Source organism: Pseudoliparis swirei, chromosome 12 (genome assembly GCF_029220125.1).
Source record: "Pseudoliparis swirei isolate HS2019 ecotype Mariana Trench chromosome 12, NWPU_hadal_v1, whole genome shotgun sequence".
In the NCBI taxonomy this organism is placed as follows: Eukaryota; Metazoa; Chordata; class Actinopteri; order Perciformes; family Liparidae; genus Pseudoliparis; species Pseudoliparis swirei.
Genome location: NC_079399.1, coordinates 7,406,661 through 7,425,461, shown reverse-complemented (window position 1 = coordinate 7,425,461; position 18,801 = coordinate 7,406,661). Strand labels below are relative to the sequence as shown.

At 42.7% G+C, this 18,801-nt stretch overlaps 1 protein-coding gene across 2 annotated transcripts; it reads right to left on the bottom strand.

Annotated features, from left to right (window-relative positions):
* hbs1l (HBS1-like translational GTPase) lies at positions 1 to 17,665 on the bottom strand. Of its 2 annotated transcripts, XM_056427991.1 has the most exons (18): positions 17,407 to 17,554; positions 16,714 to 16,779; positions 16,348 to 16,470; positions 15,877 to 16,128; positions 7,697 to 7,805; positions 7,223 to 7,482; positions 6,081 to 6,246; positions 5,479 to 5,596; positions 4,332 to 4,478; positions 4,030 to 4,104; positions 3,799 to 3,916; positions 3,215 to 3,283; positions 2,996 to 3,100; positions 2,296 to 2,386; positions 2,075 to 2,183; positions 1,614 to 1,714; positions 1,212 to 1,356; positions 1 to 662 (listed from the first exon to the last, which is right to left on the bottom strand). In XM_056427991.1, the coding sequence occupies exons 1-18, from the start codon at positions 17,447 to 17,449 to the stop codon at positions 651 to 653; spliced, it is 2,109 nt and encodes a 702-aa protein (XP_056283966.1). In that variant the 5' UTR covers positions 17,450 to 17,554; the 3' UTR covers positions 1 to 650. The 2 variants fall into 2 exon arrangements, with proteins under 2 accessions (XP_056283966.1, XP_056283967.1); XM_056427992.1 differs by lacking the exons at positions 1 to 662; positions 1,212 to 1,356; positions 1,614 to 1,714; ... (9 more) ...; positions 7,223 to 7,482; positions 7,697 to 7,805 and adding an exon at positions 11,997 to 14,639 and having other exon boundaries at positions 17,407 to 17,665.
* Positions 17,666 to 18,801: the final 1,136 nt, after the last annotated feature.

Sequence of the window (18,801 nt, the reverse complement as noted above, 5' to 3'; positions counted from 1 at the left end):
AGCGATTCAAAAAGCATGTCGGTGCTTTATTGTAGAAGTATTTCAAGTATCTTTTGCGTTATCCAGAAATTAAAATTAAAGTTTCCCCCCTTTTGTTCACAAACAACTTGGGTTGGACTGGCCCGTGTCCCCTTGACCAAGTCGTCTGAGAAGCAACATAATTATGGTAAAAAAGCATATCAAATGTTTTTGCCTTCAAATCCCACGCGACATCCCATACTTTCATTTCATCTTTTTCCCCTCGAGATAAATAATCAGCCGCGGGGGTCCTTCGGGAAAAGCACGGCGACGTCATGCGCTGCGGAAATCTCGGCACGGCAAAATTGATTTAGAGATTAAGAATATATTATTGATTCGGCATGATTTTAAAGAGAAACAAAGTTTTATGAACAAATGAACGGTTCGGCTGGGAAAATCTGGCGAGGGTAGAAAGCTGGGTGAAGCGGAGGCTCCTCAGCGCCTTGCCACATGGCATCTGGGCAGTTCGTTGGGTGTTGGGTGGAGCAGCCGGTGGAGAGGGTGGAGGGGTGGTTGGATGAAAGTGATGCTACGAGTCCGCGAGGGACATCTCTTGAGGAATTGCACTTTGTCTGCGGCGGCTCGTCGTCCGCGGAGGAAAGTCGGACCGGCTCCGTGGATGGAAATGCCCGTTACTGTTTGATCTGTGGAGAGAAACGGAAAGGATACCTCATCAAAGAGGGAAACTATCAAAGAAAGCCTCCTCAACCCGTCATGGTGCATCTGTCTGTCATCCAATAAGACGTTTGATCGGAATTGACAGTTAGCATAGGAATCGTTGAGGCCAAAAATATGTCCTGATGGGTCACAGTTACCTACATTTGTTCAACCCCGAGCCAAATTTGACACATTAAAAAAAAAAAAAAGTGCTCACGGTGTTGCTGAGATATTACATGAGGTCACAGTGACTTTGACCTTTGAACTCTTCACTTTATCCTCGAGTCCAGGTGGACGTTTGTGCCGAATATGAAGAAGTTAGCTCAGAGTGTTCATGAGATATCAAATCCACAAGAATGAGCCGCACAAACATATTTACCTCGGGACGTATGGATGGAAAACAAAACGCGGCATAAGAACGAAATGCCCCTTGAATAAGAAATGGACTACAGGCACACACTAGTCGTGTAAAGCGTTAACCCTTTACGCACTGACATTTATTCTACTTGATGTCCTGTGCGTGAGGAGCGCCGTACCTCAGTGACGACTCCGGCAGCGATGGTGGAGCCGACGTATCGGAGCATGAAGCGGCCGAGCTCTTTGTAGTCTTTGTACAGCTCTAGTGACACCGGCCTCTGGGTTTGGATCTCCACGATGGCGTTCATACCTTTACTCAAACACCTGGATAGGAAAGAAACACACACACACAGGGAGTAAGGATAACACAGCCACCTGGATTTCAATGTTCTAACGATAATTGCTTTTTATTATCATTTAATTATGTTTTTTCCACCATATTTAATAAAGTGAGCGTAATGTAAAGCACTCCCTGGTGACGGTTATAAGTTGTTCGAGGTGACTCTTCATTACGTCAGTGCTGCACACAGCAAGTCGTATTTATATTTTATGATATGAAATGTAATGCAAAGCACACTCACTTTGGTTTCTTCTTGAGGACCTCGCCGCTGGTCTTGTGGAGAACACTGATCAGTTTCCTAATGGTGGCCGGCTCACTTACCGTCTGGTAGTGGAGCAATACCTACACACACACACACACACACACACACACACAAAGAGAAGAGTGAACAAACGTGCACATAGAATGAAACAGTTGAAAGCCAGAACATCCAGGTCACATGCTCCGTGGTTGTAGGCCTCCATCCATGTCTGTCCAAAGAGTTATCACTTCATAACGTTATCAAATTACACATTTATTTGAAGTGGCCATAATTAAGCACATCAATTATTTAGTTATGGACAACAACAAAAAAGTCTCTTAAGGATAATGTCTCTTTGTGACAATTTTGAGAAAAGTGTCCCTGAGATATCGCATTTTTGAGAATGGACCTGAACTACTGGCAGTACAACTGTGTGTGTATGTGTGTGTGTGTGTTCTTACTGGAAATCCTTGCGTGATGGGGAGCTCAATATTGAAGAGAAGGATTCGCGCTCTGAATCGAGTGCAGGCTCGAATCGGCTCCCTGATATCACAGAACACGCAGCCCACACTGGAAGGAAGCAGTTACCGCTAATTATAGAAATGTGTGCACGCCCCAAACATATGCACAACGAGCATCACCAGTAAATAAGTTGAGTGCATATGAAAAATAAAACCGTTACTTGATCTTGATGATGTCCATGCCGGTGACTGTCAGGCTGACATGATCTCCCGCTGCAGCCCAGTTCAGGGCCTCATCGTGGAGAGTAATACCTGCAGGGTCAATAGACTGACTGTAATTCCCCCGACTGCCACATGGCGGCAGCGTTTACCTCTCACTCACCAACCAGTTTCAGAGATGCACAAAAAGACCAATTTAGGTGCAGGTGTGTTTTTAGCTGATGTGTCATTTACTTCCGTGAATAGACAAAATTAGAAAGTAAAAATAAACTAGTTATTATTGTTAGCACAGCTCAGTGGAGAATCCTGCCAGAGAAAGTATCTTATAATGTAAATTCCTGTATCCCGAGATCATTTTAAATGGTAATAATACATATTTTGTATGCATGTGTGAGTGTGCTTTCTCCTGCTGTTAGATGTTGACAATAGGTTAGAACTAGTCACTGTCTGGATGCTGAAGCAAGTGTCTTTTTTAAGGTATTTCCACCTGGGTGTTCGAGTGAGCTTGGTGGCATCGTAGATATTATCAGAGGCAGGTTAAGAGGCAGAGGCGTCATGATCTACGACTGCACATAAGTGCTTTGATGAGACCCGTTCTCGTTGCCGTCTATGGAGCACAAGGCTCCGACGGACCGCGTAAAGATGAAAAGTGAAGTCACGACCACCGTGCCAGCCTGGCAGCGGAGACACAGCGGTGCGTACCTTTGACAGTGCAGGTCTCATTGGGAGGCATCACCAGTATTCTCTCTCCTGCCTGAATGTAACCAGCCTCAATCTTTCCTGTGACACAGAAGCCTGAACCCTGGTCTGGGAAGAGAATATGCAACATCAGCTTTACCGTAGAAAACAGAGAAATGAGTAATAAAAAAAAGACAAAGAACAAAATCAAAATGCGATGGAAGTGTGCGTCAGGGATTTTACCTTTGAACACGTCGGAGACGCACAGTCTGAACGGTTTGTGAACGGATCTCTGAGGAGCTTTGAAGGTATCTTGAGAAGAGGAGGGGGAGGGGGAGATGAATTTGAATGCACATCGTCACCGTGTAAAGTTGTTACCAAGTGGAATCTACAGTGACAGATTACAACTGCTACTCTCTGAGACTTAGGAAACTACAAACGTTTTTGAAGCCACTTAAATCTAGTATTTATTAATACTTTTTTTTTTTTAAATTAATTGGAGTATCGCTTTAAAACCACTGAGAGGAAGGTTTTTGGCAGCATTTTTTTTTGGTGCAAACAAGTGATCACTTGCTAGCAGTTGTATTTTGTGTTATTCACCCATTTTCAGGAAAACCCTCGTATCATTTCATTCTAGAGAAGCCGAATACAATTGGATAGTCTAGATTAATACAATGCTCACAACTTGCATGAAAACCTAAAAATGTTCCAATGATGAAAACAGTGCAGAAATTCAGCATGTGTTTGTTATGTGTGTTTTTTATTATTATTTATTGCTCAGTGTCAAAAGGCAGTAAATGATGTGGCAGCTTGCCAGTGTGCATTACCAATCTGCTCCAGCAGGCTGGGCCCAGAGTACCAAGAGGTAAGCTGCGACACTGAACTCCTGGTGGCGAGGTTCTCTCCTGACAGGCCGCTGGTGGGGACGTAGAACACGTCGGACTCCTGGAAGGAAGTGTAAAAACAACGGGTCAAACAAAAGCAAAGCTATGGAATACATAAACTGATACTGACGAGCTTAATACTCCGAGATGTCGAGTAACTTGGTGCAATCTCACCTTGAATCCCGCCTGCTTGAGGAAATGGCCAAGCTTGGAAGTAATGTCTTTGAAACGGTCTTGTTGCCAGTTTACCTAATTTGTACATAAAATACAAAGTCAGAAATATCCCCCTTTAGCATGGCGTCAAATGGAAATGTGTTGGTAACATGAAACTAAATAACAAAAGTACAATCACACACACACACATCACACACCCTTGGGCTTTTCTCCTTTTTTCAACTTGTGTTGCAGCGCGTCAACGGTCAAATCAATCACCCATGTTGTAAATCTACATCCCCACTTAGTGCGGCCGCTCTGACCTGGTCCATCTTGTTGACAGCGACGGCCAGCTGAGTGACACCGAGCGAGCGCACCAGCAGGGCGTGCTCTCTGGTCTGACCACCGGCCTCGAAGCCCGCCTCGAACTCCCCTCGGCTGGCATCCACCACGAGCACCGCCACGTCGGCCTGGAGACAGAACCGAGGGCGCAGGTGAGAATCTCCGGCGGAGGCAGATGTGGCCGTTTATAAATCACACAAAAACTAAAAAAAATTTAACAAAAGAAACTCCAAACTCCAGCTAACACATATGACCTGGAAATGCTTTTGTGAGCCTTAAGAGAGAGCCGTGTCTGTAATGTTAGAAACCATTTCTAGCCCCATCAAACCATCAAATTAGGAACTTTAATGAACAGAGGCCAAGATAGGGACGTAAAATAACTTCATAATACAACCTTTAATTTAAGCTTTAAGTCCCTATGACATTAATTGCTCCAAAAAAATTACCAAGTCTATGCATTTAAAACCATGCAAGTTGTTCCCGTGAACTCTACTCCTATGACAAATATCTTCATCATACAAAGAGCAATGCAATCATATATTTTTTTTATGTTAAATTAAGTTTACTGAAGATAATGACTTATCAGGCTGATACATATCATATTGAGCCTGAAGAGCATCAGACTGATAGACAGCTTCATTTGCATGCTGCAGAAACCCTTAGTCACTCCACGATGCGGCGGAACATGAGGACAGTCATATGGTTAAAAGAGAAATTACATTAGTAACTCAAAACAGACACAGACACACCTGCAAAAACACCATGTGACACCAACACCCAAAACCACCACGGTTATTTCAATTCCCGCCGACGGGTGCGGCAAGCGTATCACGAATAAGTTTAACTAATTTAATTGTGAGGATGCTTAGTCTCGCCGTGAGGCTCAATTAGTTAGTAGCCAACTGAAGAATACTATATTTGTTGTGCATCAATTGTAAACAAGTGTGATCATTATTACATGCTTTATAGAATTGCATGAGCTGTGACGGAAGCTTTCCCTCTCCTCTAATACATATATTAGAGGCTGCTACGCCGACATCAGGGGGTGTACGTGTTCTACATGTCGGAGATGGCTTCATCGCGGTGATGGTTTAACGCTTCGTGCAGGCTGATGGATACTTGGTGTACCTGTGCAGCTCCTGTGATCATGTTGGGGATGAAGTCTTTGTGTCCTGGTGCGTCCATCAAGGTCACCACCTTAGAGTTCGTCTCAAACTTCGTCATGCCCACATCCATCGTCACGCCCCTGGAGCAAACACAAATAAACGAGGGGATTTTTGTTGCGTTCAATCATTTGTGTCGAAGTTTAAAAACAAAGTGTATACATCCAGTGAATACATTTTATTTTGTTTATTTTTTAAATGGATGCGGTGTGCCGAGTAACTCGTCTGCCTTATTACCTATTCATGTTGATTTAAATCCTCAGCCAATTTAATTTCAAGACCAACTTCCTCTGGTGGGCGGGGCTATTCACCAATAAGTAAATATGGATTCCCACCCAAGTCTGTTTATGGCATATATCACTCTGGTTACAACAACTGATCAATAGGTATTCATCAGCCCAACACATCCCAACCAGCACCAGCGCACCAGTAATGGGACATGTTTGACTCAAGATGAGCTCGTTATCAGCCAAAGCTCACTGCAGGAAGAGATGCATGTAGGTTAAGCATCAAGTGTCCCCGTCCATCATATGAATGTTGGGGAGCGGCTCCGCCCTCACAATGTACCTGTCCCTCTCCTCGCCAGTTTCGTCCAGGACCCAAGCAAAGGCGAAGGAGGCTTTGCCGGCCTTCTTTGATTCCTGCTCATACTTGTGCATGGTGCGCTTGTTCACGTTGCCCAGCAGATAGAGCAGGTGGCCCATCAGTGTGCTTTTGCCCGCGTCCACGTGACCTGCAGAGAAAAACAATGTCATAATGCAGAGGAGTTAGGGATAGATAGTTACGCAGAAAGACACAGACAGAGAAAAGGAGCTCAGAGTGGGTGGGCAGTGATAGAGGGAAGGGCTAGGACAGAGGGCTAGGACAGAGGGTTAGGACAGAGGAAGAATGTAACAAGAGTGATAAGACAGGTAGGGGAAGAGAGAAGATAAGATATTGCAAAGGGAAGCCGCAGATGGGAGAAGGGAAGAAGCCGCATTGCTCAAGTGGAGAGACGGCAGGCAGTAGTGGGAACAAGGACCGAGGTTTAGAGGGGGGAGGGCGTGGTAGAACGAGAGGTTTCACAGGCTGTGGGAACTACAATCATCTGCACTTGTGAAACTACCAAGTCACTTTGTCTGGTGTAACTGAGAATGACAAAACATGATAAAGCAACTGCACTGGCTGCAGCTTAAAACACTCACTAGTTTTAAATTTAGACAAAACTGGCAGATTAAAGTGTTAAAGAGACAGGCCGTGAAACTTTCTGAGAACAAACCATGTACATTTACAAATTCATGGACGTGGTGGAACAACTGGGACTTTTCTTTTAACAAATATTGGAGACTTGTATATGAATTTACTGCAGAAAGTTGAAATTTTTTTCCTAAAAGAATGATAAATCATGAAAATAATTTACTCCAAAAATGTTATCATTTGTAAATATGTAGTTCCTCCACATTATTCTCTCGCTATAGTTTTTAATGCATCAGTCTATTCTTAAAATGTTACTGTACTGTATACTGTTCAATCAAGAATACTTCCTCTGTGTATGTGATAGTAGATCAATAATGGAGGTTAAGAAGGACATCTATATATGATTAAAGAGAGCATCATTTCATATATATTGCATAATGGCCTTTTCTATCCCTGGTTATAGATGCCTTTATTTGCTATTGACTGAAGTCAAATTTGAATTCATAAGTGGTTTTATGTATTTGTTTTCCTACCTATAACCACCAAATTTAACAGAGGTTTTCCCCCCTGCCTCTTCTCCAGCTCAGCTTTGATATCGATCGACTGCCGGGCCTTTCCGAAGGAGCGGCTCGGTGTGGGGACCGAGAAGGCCTCTTCTCCATTTGACCCTCTGGACGCAGTCTCGGGACGCTTGGACGGGGTTACGGACGGGGTTGTGGACGGGGTTGTGGTGGCGCCCTCGGGGCTGCGGCCGCGGCGTCCCGAAGCGGCGGCGACGCCGTTCTCCCCAGTGCTGAGGAGAGAACCCGGATGAGTTTTATCACGGCGGAACACAACCCCTCTCTGCACAGATGACACTCGTGCCAGTACGCGTCTTCCAAAATCTTTCGTGCCGAGATCACAAGAAATTTGCATATCGGGACTCGGCCGATCACACACAATTAAAAGTAGTATTTGGCAAAGATGACATGATTTACAATGGAAATGGCCGAAGGCGTGTCAGGTACCTGGGAACATCAAAGCCCATGGTCTGCTTCTTGCCAGAGATGGTCATGCGGGCCACTTTGGGGACCACTTCAGAGTCCAGTTTATCGTCAGACGCGTCTCTGCTTTTAGCTACGGGCAAGAGAGGAACACAACTGTACACCTTTTCACAAAACAGGGCCATCATGATGAAGCACTGCAGACAATACCTAAGAAATGAGGAACACATGTCATGTGTGTCCCTATTTAAAAAGGGCATAGATGTGACCTTCAACACATGATGAACGATTTACACGAATCGGTGAGTCACTACTATCTTTCGGAACCATGATAAGACTGACGGGTTTCTTGCCCACCTGCGTCTGCAAAATAGTAACATAAAGTACATGGTAATATTCCATAACAGTCAGATCGCCTTAATCAGCAATGTATGGCATTGTGGTGTTGATTGAGACATCCAGAGGCGGTGAAATCGCGGTAGTTTATGACTATTATCATGGTCATAGACTCTACTCTTACTGGCATAGAAACTATATATTCAGAAGTGTGAGCATGTGATGCAATCAGTTGTTGAGGTCACTGCTTGCTCATCCCAGTCCCAAATGGCCACCGGTCCCAGTCATCTCAGCCCGCCACCGATTCATTTAGACGGGGCTGCACAGCCGAGCCCGCTGCACCCTGTGTGCGTGTGTGAGCATGTGTGGGGAAGTGACATCCTGGTTGCGAGAGGGTTAATATCAGAAGTGGCCGTTGCCTCCCATCTCCACGTAAATAGAGCAGTGTGACGGAGCTGAAAAGGTGTCACTTCAGCAAAGTGCAGGGCTGGAGGTGGATGTGTGTTATGGCACACACACAGACGCACAAAGAGATACACACACAGTCCTAACAATGAAACATTGAGGTGCTAGTTCACCAGTGTGTTTCCTTTTGATTGGTCTTTTAACACTAGTTAGGGATTTTTTTTTACGGTTCATAAATGTTTGTTCTTTATCTTACACCTTTGTTTAAGTATGCGATTTAGAAAGCATACTAATACTAATTGTGTGCTCCTGTATTCTCATGAGGTTTATTCATCATAAAAAATACCCTGTGGAAAAAATGAGAGGAAAGGAGGTGCGATTGAACTGAATTATCAATGAACTCTCTCACAAAGCATTCTCTGAATGACTCGCTCTGCATTGGAGAAAAAGTCCCTCTCATTCCGAAACACCGATTCACAAAGTGAGGCAGCTCACTGCAACCTGAAGGGGCGTTATTTAATTATTTTTGTAATAATGACATTTATACGGCGTTTATTCCCACACACTGATCCGTATCCATTAAAAAGTCAAAAGATTGCAGCAGAAAAGCCACCTAAAAGAAATAGACAGATAGATAGAATATCCAGATGACATCCCAAATAAATTTGTTTTTGCTTTTCTTTCTGTCTACTGGTTCTTCAGTCTTAATGCTGACAATGAATAAGAAAGATGGACGATATACAGATAGATAGATCGATAGATAGATAGAGAGAGAGATAGATAGAGAGATAGATATGCAACACCACTGTCATCTCTGAAATCTGCATCATGGTGTGTTTTCAGTTAGTGGCAACATGAGATGAGCAAAAGAACTCTGAGGGGATGTTTGATGTTTGGTTCTCCGTGCGGGGCTTTTCACGTCCTAATTACATTATTATTGTGTCAGAAAGAGCACCAGCCAGCCTGAAATATACTGATATGGAACTGTAAAACAAAATATCTAACTAGATCACTTCAAATCCAACATGAAGGTTGTATGTATGGTTTTCTTTTGTTGGGATCTTTACCTTTATCTTAACCTGGGGTGAAACAGACAGACACACCCTTCGCAACTTGCCAAAGGTCTTGCATTATAAGACAACACAGTTTCTAACTACCGGACATGTTGCTCTAAACACTGGAATACCTTTGCAAACAACCGACTTGCCAGAGCACTCTTTTTGGGCAGCAGTACAGAGCAATCAGGCTCTGAGGCTTAGAGCAGGATCTCTTTACACTCTTTGGAGTGGCAGGTAAACAGTTGGTGTCCTCCCATCCAGGATTCATCTGGAATAGGGGACCTACGCAGCGACGAAGAGTGAGTCATCTCTACACCTTGGCCCGAGGGCCCAACCGAGCACAGGATAAGAGGAGTCTGACCAGGATATGCAAATATCAACCCCCTCCATCCCCCGCACCCCCACCAGTCCAAACACACAAGCATGCAAGCAAAAGTGAAATAGAAAAAGTTAAATGACAAGGGTTGAAAGAACAGGTAATGGGGAGACAGACAGGCCCGCTGGGCAAGGTGCTTCTTCGAGTGATAGTAAGAGGTCAAAAAGAGAAGTGTAGTCAGACGCTATCCCTTTGAAACACTCCCGAAAATATTTGATAAACAAATGAACTGCCATTGATGGTAATCGCAATTAAAACAAAGACAATTCTTTGTATAAAATATTGATACCGTGACTCCTCGCCACTTGAGGCCGCTAAAGCCTGTAAATGATTATGTTTGATTTCACATCTTCACAGGAGTAGTGTGTGTGGGGGGGGGGGGGGGGTTTGGACACATTTACACCGATTTGACTATTGTATCTGCGTCTGGATCAATACGTCTGTAGAGGTGTGTGATCTCAGATTAGTTTCGCCTGGCTCCGACTGAATCTTCAGGGGACAAAGGAACTCAAAAGTGAACACCCGTCGACCTAACCCACTGCTGCTCTTAATGGATGGAGATGAAGATATGCTGAAGATATGAATGAAAAGGGATAGGAAGGAAATGAGGACCCATCAAGAGCACTTTCAAAATGACTCCCTCACACAAACACAATGTGGGTATGACTGCTCAACGTTTCATAGAATTACAGCTATAAAGAAGTCTCCTCGTCCACTACACAAACCTACGAGGAGCCCATCATGTTTGATTCATACAAACCGCCTGAGAACTCTCACCTTCTTTACAGACAGGTTTTAAAATAGTAGTACTGATCCAACAACATCCACGGACCGGACACCCCGAGAAGAAGATGCCATTAAAAACATCTGCACAAATACATTATTGCGTTTGGGCCTTCAGCCTCTCCAGAATTCAACAAGAACGCAACTTTCCATTTGAATAAGGAATCCTATTTCTTTCTTCGCCCTGTTTTTTTCCCTCCCTGTAAACAAATCACACCACAACAAAGCCGTGGTATTAATGGCACTTCATTCCAAATGCAGCCCCCATTCTTTTGACCACTCGTTGCTCGTAAAATGGCATTTACCAATCCTGGCACCGCATCGCAAAACGCTACGTTTGTGCAACATGTACGTGCGCCTTTTGCAGATCTGCAGCGCCTGTGAAGACGCAACATTATTTGATCCGTCAAAGCCTTTGACAAAGCTGTGAAAGTCAAGAGACGCGATCAGATTTTCCGACGTAGGCGGCGAGCGAAACGCACGGCGAGTTGAGACGATCGGCTCGGCTGAGAAGCCGACTCGGTGACATCTTCTCCAAGAGTGCAGCTTCCTGCTCAAACCCACACACCGGCCCGCCTCGAGAGAAGAAGGACCAAACAGCTGCCGGACAAACCCACGAGTTAATGAGACTTCATTCATTTCATAATGTTCCCATCCAGAACACGCTGTACCACGGGACACATTTTCATTCACAAAACACACCAAACACACATTTCCAGACACCGCAATGCTCCCAGTGCACCAAGAAACCCGTTTAACCTCTAATATTTGACTTGCCATTATCAGCACTATCTGCTCCTCATTGACTATCTTTTCCCCTCAGGCTCACCAGTCTGTTTGCCACCCTGAGGGGTTCCCTTCACTCAGCGCTCTGCACCTGTGTCAAGTTTACACAAATCTAGCCGAAACCCTTCTACTTCACTCGAATACCATTCTCACATGTAGGACAGAAACGAGGCAGAGCAGGGAAAGGACTCAAAAGTATGGAAAGTTTGCCCTGATCATCTCCTTGACAGTGCTGTTATGTACCAACCATTGAGACAGTTCTTTAAGAGCAAGTTTCTCCATTCAAACCAATACTAATGACTCAAAATAGACATGACACGTGCCTGAACAAACTCTGGGCTAACCTACAAAAAACAAAAAAAGTTCACTAAAACAGATACACAATTTATTTCTAAATAATTAATTTCTTTTTACCCTCTAATTGACTCATTCATATTATTACCTTGATGCCACTCGTTTCTCCGTCATTATCGACTTGCTCCTGTACATACCGTCATGCTCTACTCATATTCTAGAGACCCTAAAAAGATATATTTTTTACACCCACACTACCAGAGAGACAAGCCCGGACACAGGTGCATTCAGAGAGCGTACATCAAGTCATTTTTATTTCAATATGTACAAAATAAGCTCAGGCAGCGTGTCATGACACCCACTGGGAATCAGACTCATTTGTACATCATAAGTTAAATAAGAAAACCCTCTTATACCTCAAGTCTGAAGGCATTTATTTTTTAATCATTCAGTGCCATCTTTATTTACAGTGCCTGCATTCATAGTAACCTCATTTATTCAAAATCAAACATTAAAATTGTTCACTTGTCTGTCTGTCAGTTTGTGTTTGTGTGTGTGTGTGTGTGTGTGTGTGTGTGTATTGCACGCGCTTGTTCTCGCTCTTTCATGGGAAAGTATCCAGGTGTCCTCAGTCAAAACCAAAATGTATACCCCATGATCTTTAACACAGGCAGCAATAAACCAGAACAATGGTTAACTGATCCATATTCCAATAGCTGCAGCACACCTGCAAACAAAATCAACCTTCTTTTTTTTTATTTTGAGGGTTCATGCCGATCTAAAGCAGAAAAGAGGCCATGGAGAAAGAGAAACACTTTAAATGTTCCGTGGCTTGGGTTAAGATACTTTACACCTTACGCAACCATGACAATAAAAAAGCCAATGGCCATCTAAGCATAGAAAAATAAGACTACCATTTTTAAAAAAAGTAGAAAAATAACTACAGTAAATGAGAAAAATAAAAATATTTTTTAAAAGTTCTTAAAATACCATTCTTCCTTTGAAACTTAGCTGTGATTGTTTTCAAGCTGCCAGGGAGTTTATTTAGTTTGAGCTAAAACATAATTAATGTGTTTGTAGTCGTAACTTAAGACGTGCATGCCGGTATAAAAAAATAAATGCAGAAATACTTTAGTAATACGGTTACGGTTTCTAGCAGAGTTCTCAGCAGTGAGTCTCATGATGTCATTATGTTGGTCCCAAAAGTGTCTTTACACTTTACATGCGTGATTTTGGGACAAAGTTCAAAAAAATAAATGTATGATGACTGCTGCATCTCTTTGGGTCTCTTCAGTTGGTGGAGGAAAGGCCACCAAGAAGAGTTCATTTCGCCCCAACCTGCACGCAGCTGAATGTAGTTTATGGTTATTATTGTTTCCACTCGTCTACCTGGTGAACGCTTTTCTCTGATTAGCGTGGACAATGTCGTCAGGTGAAGGGGCGTCGAAGCGGAACGCGACAATAGGCGAGAGCGCCGTCTGCTGCTCTTGTGATTTATCTTGTGATTCACGCAGGAAAGTCTTGTAACCGCTTCCCGTCTCCTGACCTCTTATTGCTCCCTTCAATGCCATCCTCATCCTTTTCTGTCGTCTGTGGCTCCCAATTGACAAAGTGACTGCAAATATCGATGGTTGTGCAAAAATGGAAGAATCCAGCCCCACGTCAACCGAATTTGGAGAAGACGGTGAGAGGAGGTTGTCGTCGAAATGACAAGGGCCTGCCCCATCCGACTGGGCCATGAGTGCACTCAAATCAATAGTCTGCTTCAGTTTAGGTGACCTGATGTTTTGGGGGTATGGTTTGAGGTCGAGCTTACACTTGGTCCCGCCTTCTTTCGTACTTTCTGTTAAGACAGCAGCCCTCTCGGGTTTTGCTGGTAAGAGGAGCGAGTACTGTGACCCATTTGAGGTGGTTGAGGTTTTGCTTTTGTGTTTAGACGCCAATTGTGACAAAGAAAGCAGCCCAGAGATGCCAGGTGGTTGTTTCAGTGCATTTGCTGGAGATTCAACACTTAACGGTTGAGGGAAAGTTAAGGAACTGCTGGGTTGATGCTGCAAGGCCAGCTGAGACAATGAGAAAGTTCCAGCGAGGCATGTAGAGGTATTGTTGGTTGGCTTAGAAAAGGTCAGCGTGTTCGCTGGTCGCTCGGTGCTTTGTGAATCCGATTGGATGTGCGTATTCCCGCTTTGGTGCTGTGAAGCGAGCCCCGACAGCGAGAGCGTTTGTGCCGGTGCAGCCATCCCCCGATACGTCACGGCAGTGATGCTGCTTTGGGGCGTGTGAGGGGAGCTACTGAAGGTTGGGCTGCGGTTTGAATGCTCCTGCATTAAATCAGCCAATGACGGGCTTCCCTTTGGATCAGCCATGGTGGCTCTGCTGCCATTCCCAACTCCCAATGAGTGCTGATTGCTGAATAGGACCGAACCGAGACTTCCAAACCCAGGAGGAACAGCGAGAGGAGAGCTTGCCGTTATCTTGGGGTTGTGCAGAGACAGACTACCGAGTGAAACTGGGAGGAGGGGGGGAGCCGAGTTGTGAGATGCTGGTGAAATGCTTAAAGACGCCAATGTTCCCAATGAAAGACTATTCTGGCTCGGCATAATGGACAGTGGGGAACTCAGCCCCATGGTGAGGGCACTTAAAGAGTGAACACCCAAACCAAGTGCTCCTGTCCCTTTACTCTTCTGCTCATGCGCAGACATGAGCTGTGCAAGATTGGCACCGCAACTAACACCAGGGCCACTGTTTTGATTGATGCATATTTGATTTTCAGAGCTGCCAACCACCGGGGCAGCCGCGTGTTGCAATAAGAAGTCACTCAAGTTTGGTGCACTTGTTTGCCCACGCGGTTGTGTGTGTTTGCACAAATCAGTCTGGTGTTCATGTGCATTGGATGTAATGTCTTTGTGAGAAGCAGACAAGCAGGCGCCTTACCTTACGAAAGCCAATTGCAGTTGCCAAAGAGTAGAGACACGAGGACCACAGAACAGGATCGGATGAATCGTACCATTAAAAAAAAGAAGGAAAAGAACAGAAAGAAGGCACTTTGTTAAACACTTGCATGGCTAAAATGTTACATCGTCATACACGTGAACGTTCATGTCCACAATACTAATGAACATTATTCAAAATGGTCTTTTTATCAAATATCTTCAGAAAAATCCAAAAATATCACGAACATCCATCAGACCATTCAACAGTATGTACTTTTTATTTATTCTAATTCTTAACCGAGACTAAACTCTTAAGCATGTTTAATAGTAATGCTTTAAAAAGGAAGGTTTATTAATCTTCTCTGAATTTTGTATTTTTATTTTGGTTGAAATCATTACATCCGGAAAGCAATTAATTAATCAAATGCTCTGAAAAATAAAGGAAAACATCTGGATAATGTGGCTATTGCAAGACTGTCCAATCATTTCATTCATGTAATGAATGGACGGGCGACCTGCCCGTCGATCAACCTGCCTGCCTGTGTGGTCATCGCGAGTCACTGGAGACTTTCACATTGCTAGTTTAACAGCTTTGAGTACCAACAGTAGCCATATTCGCTGTATATATTTGTAGGGAGGCCTAGACTTTCAAACTCCTCAACATCCAATCTAGCATTTAAGGTGGTATGGGAGGCATTTCCAGGACTGGAATCGGTATAACTCTTAAAAACAACCATATTGATTGCTCATTACTACTCATTACTCTACTTTTATTGTAAATCTTAGTTATATTAATGTAAGAATTTTATTTAAGATCACAAATGCTAAAATGTGGCACCTTAAAATATGTTGACTGGCAGTGTGTACGTACTGAACAAACTACTTCTAATTATGGATCAGATGATACAAATAGACTCGGCCTTATTTTGAGCACTGGCACCAGGCAGTATTTGCTCTATCTGGTAATTGATTACTGTCTCTTTAAGAATAACTAGATCTATCACTTGCTACATGACAAGAAAAACACGTCTTATGTTATAATATCTCAATCAATATCAAACCATTTTAAGATTATGTGATTTGCTTGGAAAATAACTGGAGACAATGTTAAAATGCCACAAATAACCATTTTCAAATATATAACTAAAGCAGATCTGTTCAGAACAAAAATGTTGCATTCATTTTTTCCCACAACCAATAAAATTATCAGAATTTGATCCACTCAAGGCGTACCTTTTTCATCCACGGCCTCTGGTTTGATTCTTTGTGGAAGCGGCGCTTTCTCCAGGCTAACTCTGGCTACCGAAGCCGTCTCTTCACTGGTACTTTTGGTAAGTTGGACCGTCTTGGTATCTTCAGACAGGACGGCATCCAGTGCCTTCTGTGGGTCGAATCCACAGTTTACGGCGGCCTGGGTCAGGACTGAGTCCTGCACTGCATCTCCCAGCACAGTCCGCATATGATCCAAACAGGAATACAGCTTGGCTATAAAGTACAACACATAAGTTGTACACAGAAATTATTTTTGTGTTTCAGAAAATAATTACAAATTTAACAAAGAACATTAAAATGTAAGTTAAACTACTTTTCAACAGGATCTTAAATGAGCACATTCATTTTCAAACACAAAGATCAAAAGTAAAAGGTCTAAAGATCTCCATCATGTATCACTTGCATACCAATGTGTGGAATCTATAATATTACCTTGGTCGAGAGGGTCAAGGTTGTGGCTGATGATAGGGGACATGGGTACATCATCTTCTTCCTCTTCTAAAGGCTCCTCTTTTGGTGCTTGCCTCTCTTGACGAGAGTAGATGAACTGATTTGCTGTATAAAACACAAACACCGTTACTTATTTCAAACTAGGAGATGTGATATCAGGTTTATTCAACTATGATTTAAATCAATGCTCGATTGAATATATAATAGCTGTAAGAGGCTATTGTTATTCGTGGCGAAATATAAATATAATTCATATACGAAACAAAGTTCTTACGGATTAACATTGTCTAGTCGTTAACATATATATGTTCTTGTTAATCAACAATGATTGCATTCACTCGTACCAACCTGTTGCCGGTGATATGCAGTAATCATCATCCACAGACTGTCCATACACGTCATCGTCGTCAAAGTCTAAAGAGAAATACATACAATTAAGGTTAAATAATGTTTCCATTTGTCTACTTCACATAAACCTACACATGGAACAGCTAATGGAGTTTAAAAAGAGAAGTGCTTAGGAACAGCTGTCAATCACTTTGCCTCGTCAGCCAATTGTACAAAATGCATATCAAACAGTATATTAAGATACTGGTGATGTTATGAAATTTCTTCCTTGAAAGTTTTAGAAACCGGGATATAAACTAAGTTAATAAGGTCAGTGGGTGTCTGTTTACTATGTATTAGAAGCTCGTAACATTTTTTATGAAAACTACTGGGAAGTTAGCAAGCTAGCTAAGAAGCTGGCGTTAGCTTAGGTTAACAAACACGTTATTAACGTTAGTTATCGACATAATAACTAAAGTCTCAAAGTAATAATAGTGCCCTGAACGCTTTAGCGCATCGGTAGTTAACAGCGCAATTCATATTGTGACACGACAGCAACGTTATCTTTATTATCATCAGCTAGCCTTCGCTGCTAAAGCTACAGTCAACAACACTATGTATTTTAGCATAGCAGCTAACGTGAACGAGTGGGTCGGTTTGAGGCCTTGCTTAGAAGCGTAAACCTTCATGGACGCCTTGTTCAGGCTCATCTACCTTCATCGTAGTTGTAACCTCGCACATTCCGGTGCCGAGACATGTTGCTTCAAGTGTCTTCTCTCGACTCCAGCGTAATTGTTGTATCGGCTCACAGACTGTTGTGCATGTGTCTCACTGCCCGGCTGCCATTGCCGCCGCTGCTGCGATGAGACTTCACTGCCAGCAGCGTGAGGCAGATCAGGCGTAATTTTCCAGCCTCGGTTGTAGATCAATTAAATCTGGGATTTTTTAATTGATATAATTGTGTCTTTGTTGGGATGCTAAACAATTTAGAGGTTAAATATAAAATGTAAAAAAAACTTTCTTTCAGACAAGTTTCTTTTCTGGCTGACGTAGCTTCCTGTTATAGTTTCTCCAACGCGACCTGGGATCAGATCTCTCATACTATGGAGAACTCAAAATGACTTAAGTATACATAAATAAATAAATAAATGCATGAATAAATATTCATTTATTCTTGTATTTATTCATGCATTTATTTATTTATTTATTTATTTATACTTAAGTCATTTTAAGTCCTCCATATCATACAAGCTGTGTGACAGACTTCCAGAAGATTGATGTTTGCGGTACTTATTATTAGCGTTTGAATATCGTATACGAATGAGGGAAATACTTATTAATTTAAACCAGCATGCCCTACATAACCGAATTTAGATATAGTGATTAGGGTCTTATTGTCTGAACTGAAGGAGCAGTAGCAGGTTTAATTTCTAAATATTTTCTTATAAAACCCAGTGATTCTAATGAGTGGAGATGATAAAGGTAGTCTATATGTGTGCATGGCACCTGCAGAAGGAAAAAAACAGTTTTGTTTCATGAATAAGGAAACACTTACATTCATAATAATACTTGTGTATTATTCATGTGAAAGAGGAAGCACAATGGCTTTCACATAAACAATGAAAACGTGGTTAGAAGCATTTTCCTCTCTGCACAAAACAACCTTGAGAATATCACTTCAAGAGGTCAAAAGAAGTGCACTGAAAGAACATGAGAGAGTCTGCCTGCACAAAATACATAACCAACTCTCAATCCCACCTGTGATCTTGAGGTGTGAATGTCTAAAGGTTATGTCAAATGTTATGCCCTATATGGTTAGAGACAAACCCATCTGAGCCGACACTTTACACCTCACAGAAACACACACACCCAATGGGTGACATAATGTGTTCCTGCTATCTTTGTACCACAATAAATGTATAGCCTGTCAACCAACAAAGGGAAAGAAATCAGATGTGTGTGCTTGTGTTTATGCACATTTGAATCTGTGAATTGGTCTTTGCATATCTGCATGTATTGTTCAATTCAATTTCAATTCAATTCAATTCAATTAATTTCAGTTTATTTGTATAGCCCATTTTCGCAAATTACAAATTTGTCTCAGTTTGC

Excerpts from the sequence above, each read along its gene's own strand:
- hbs1l (XM_056427991.1), bottom strand. The coding sequence starts at position 17,449 with ATGTCTCGGCACCGGAATGTGCGAGGTTACAACTACGATGAAG. Across the intron at positions 16,471-16,713 it reads CTGCATATCACCGGCAACAG|CAAATCAGTTCATCTACTCT; the intron begins GTTGGTACGAGT and ends TGTTTTATACAG. Across the intron at positions 5,597-6,080 it reads ACTGGCGAGGAGAGGGACAG|GGGCGTGACGATGGATGTGG; the intron begins GTACATTGTGAG and ends TGTTTGCTCCAG.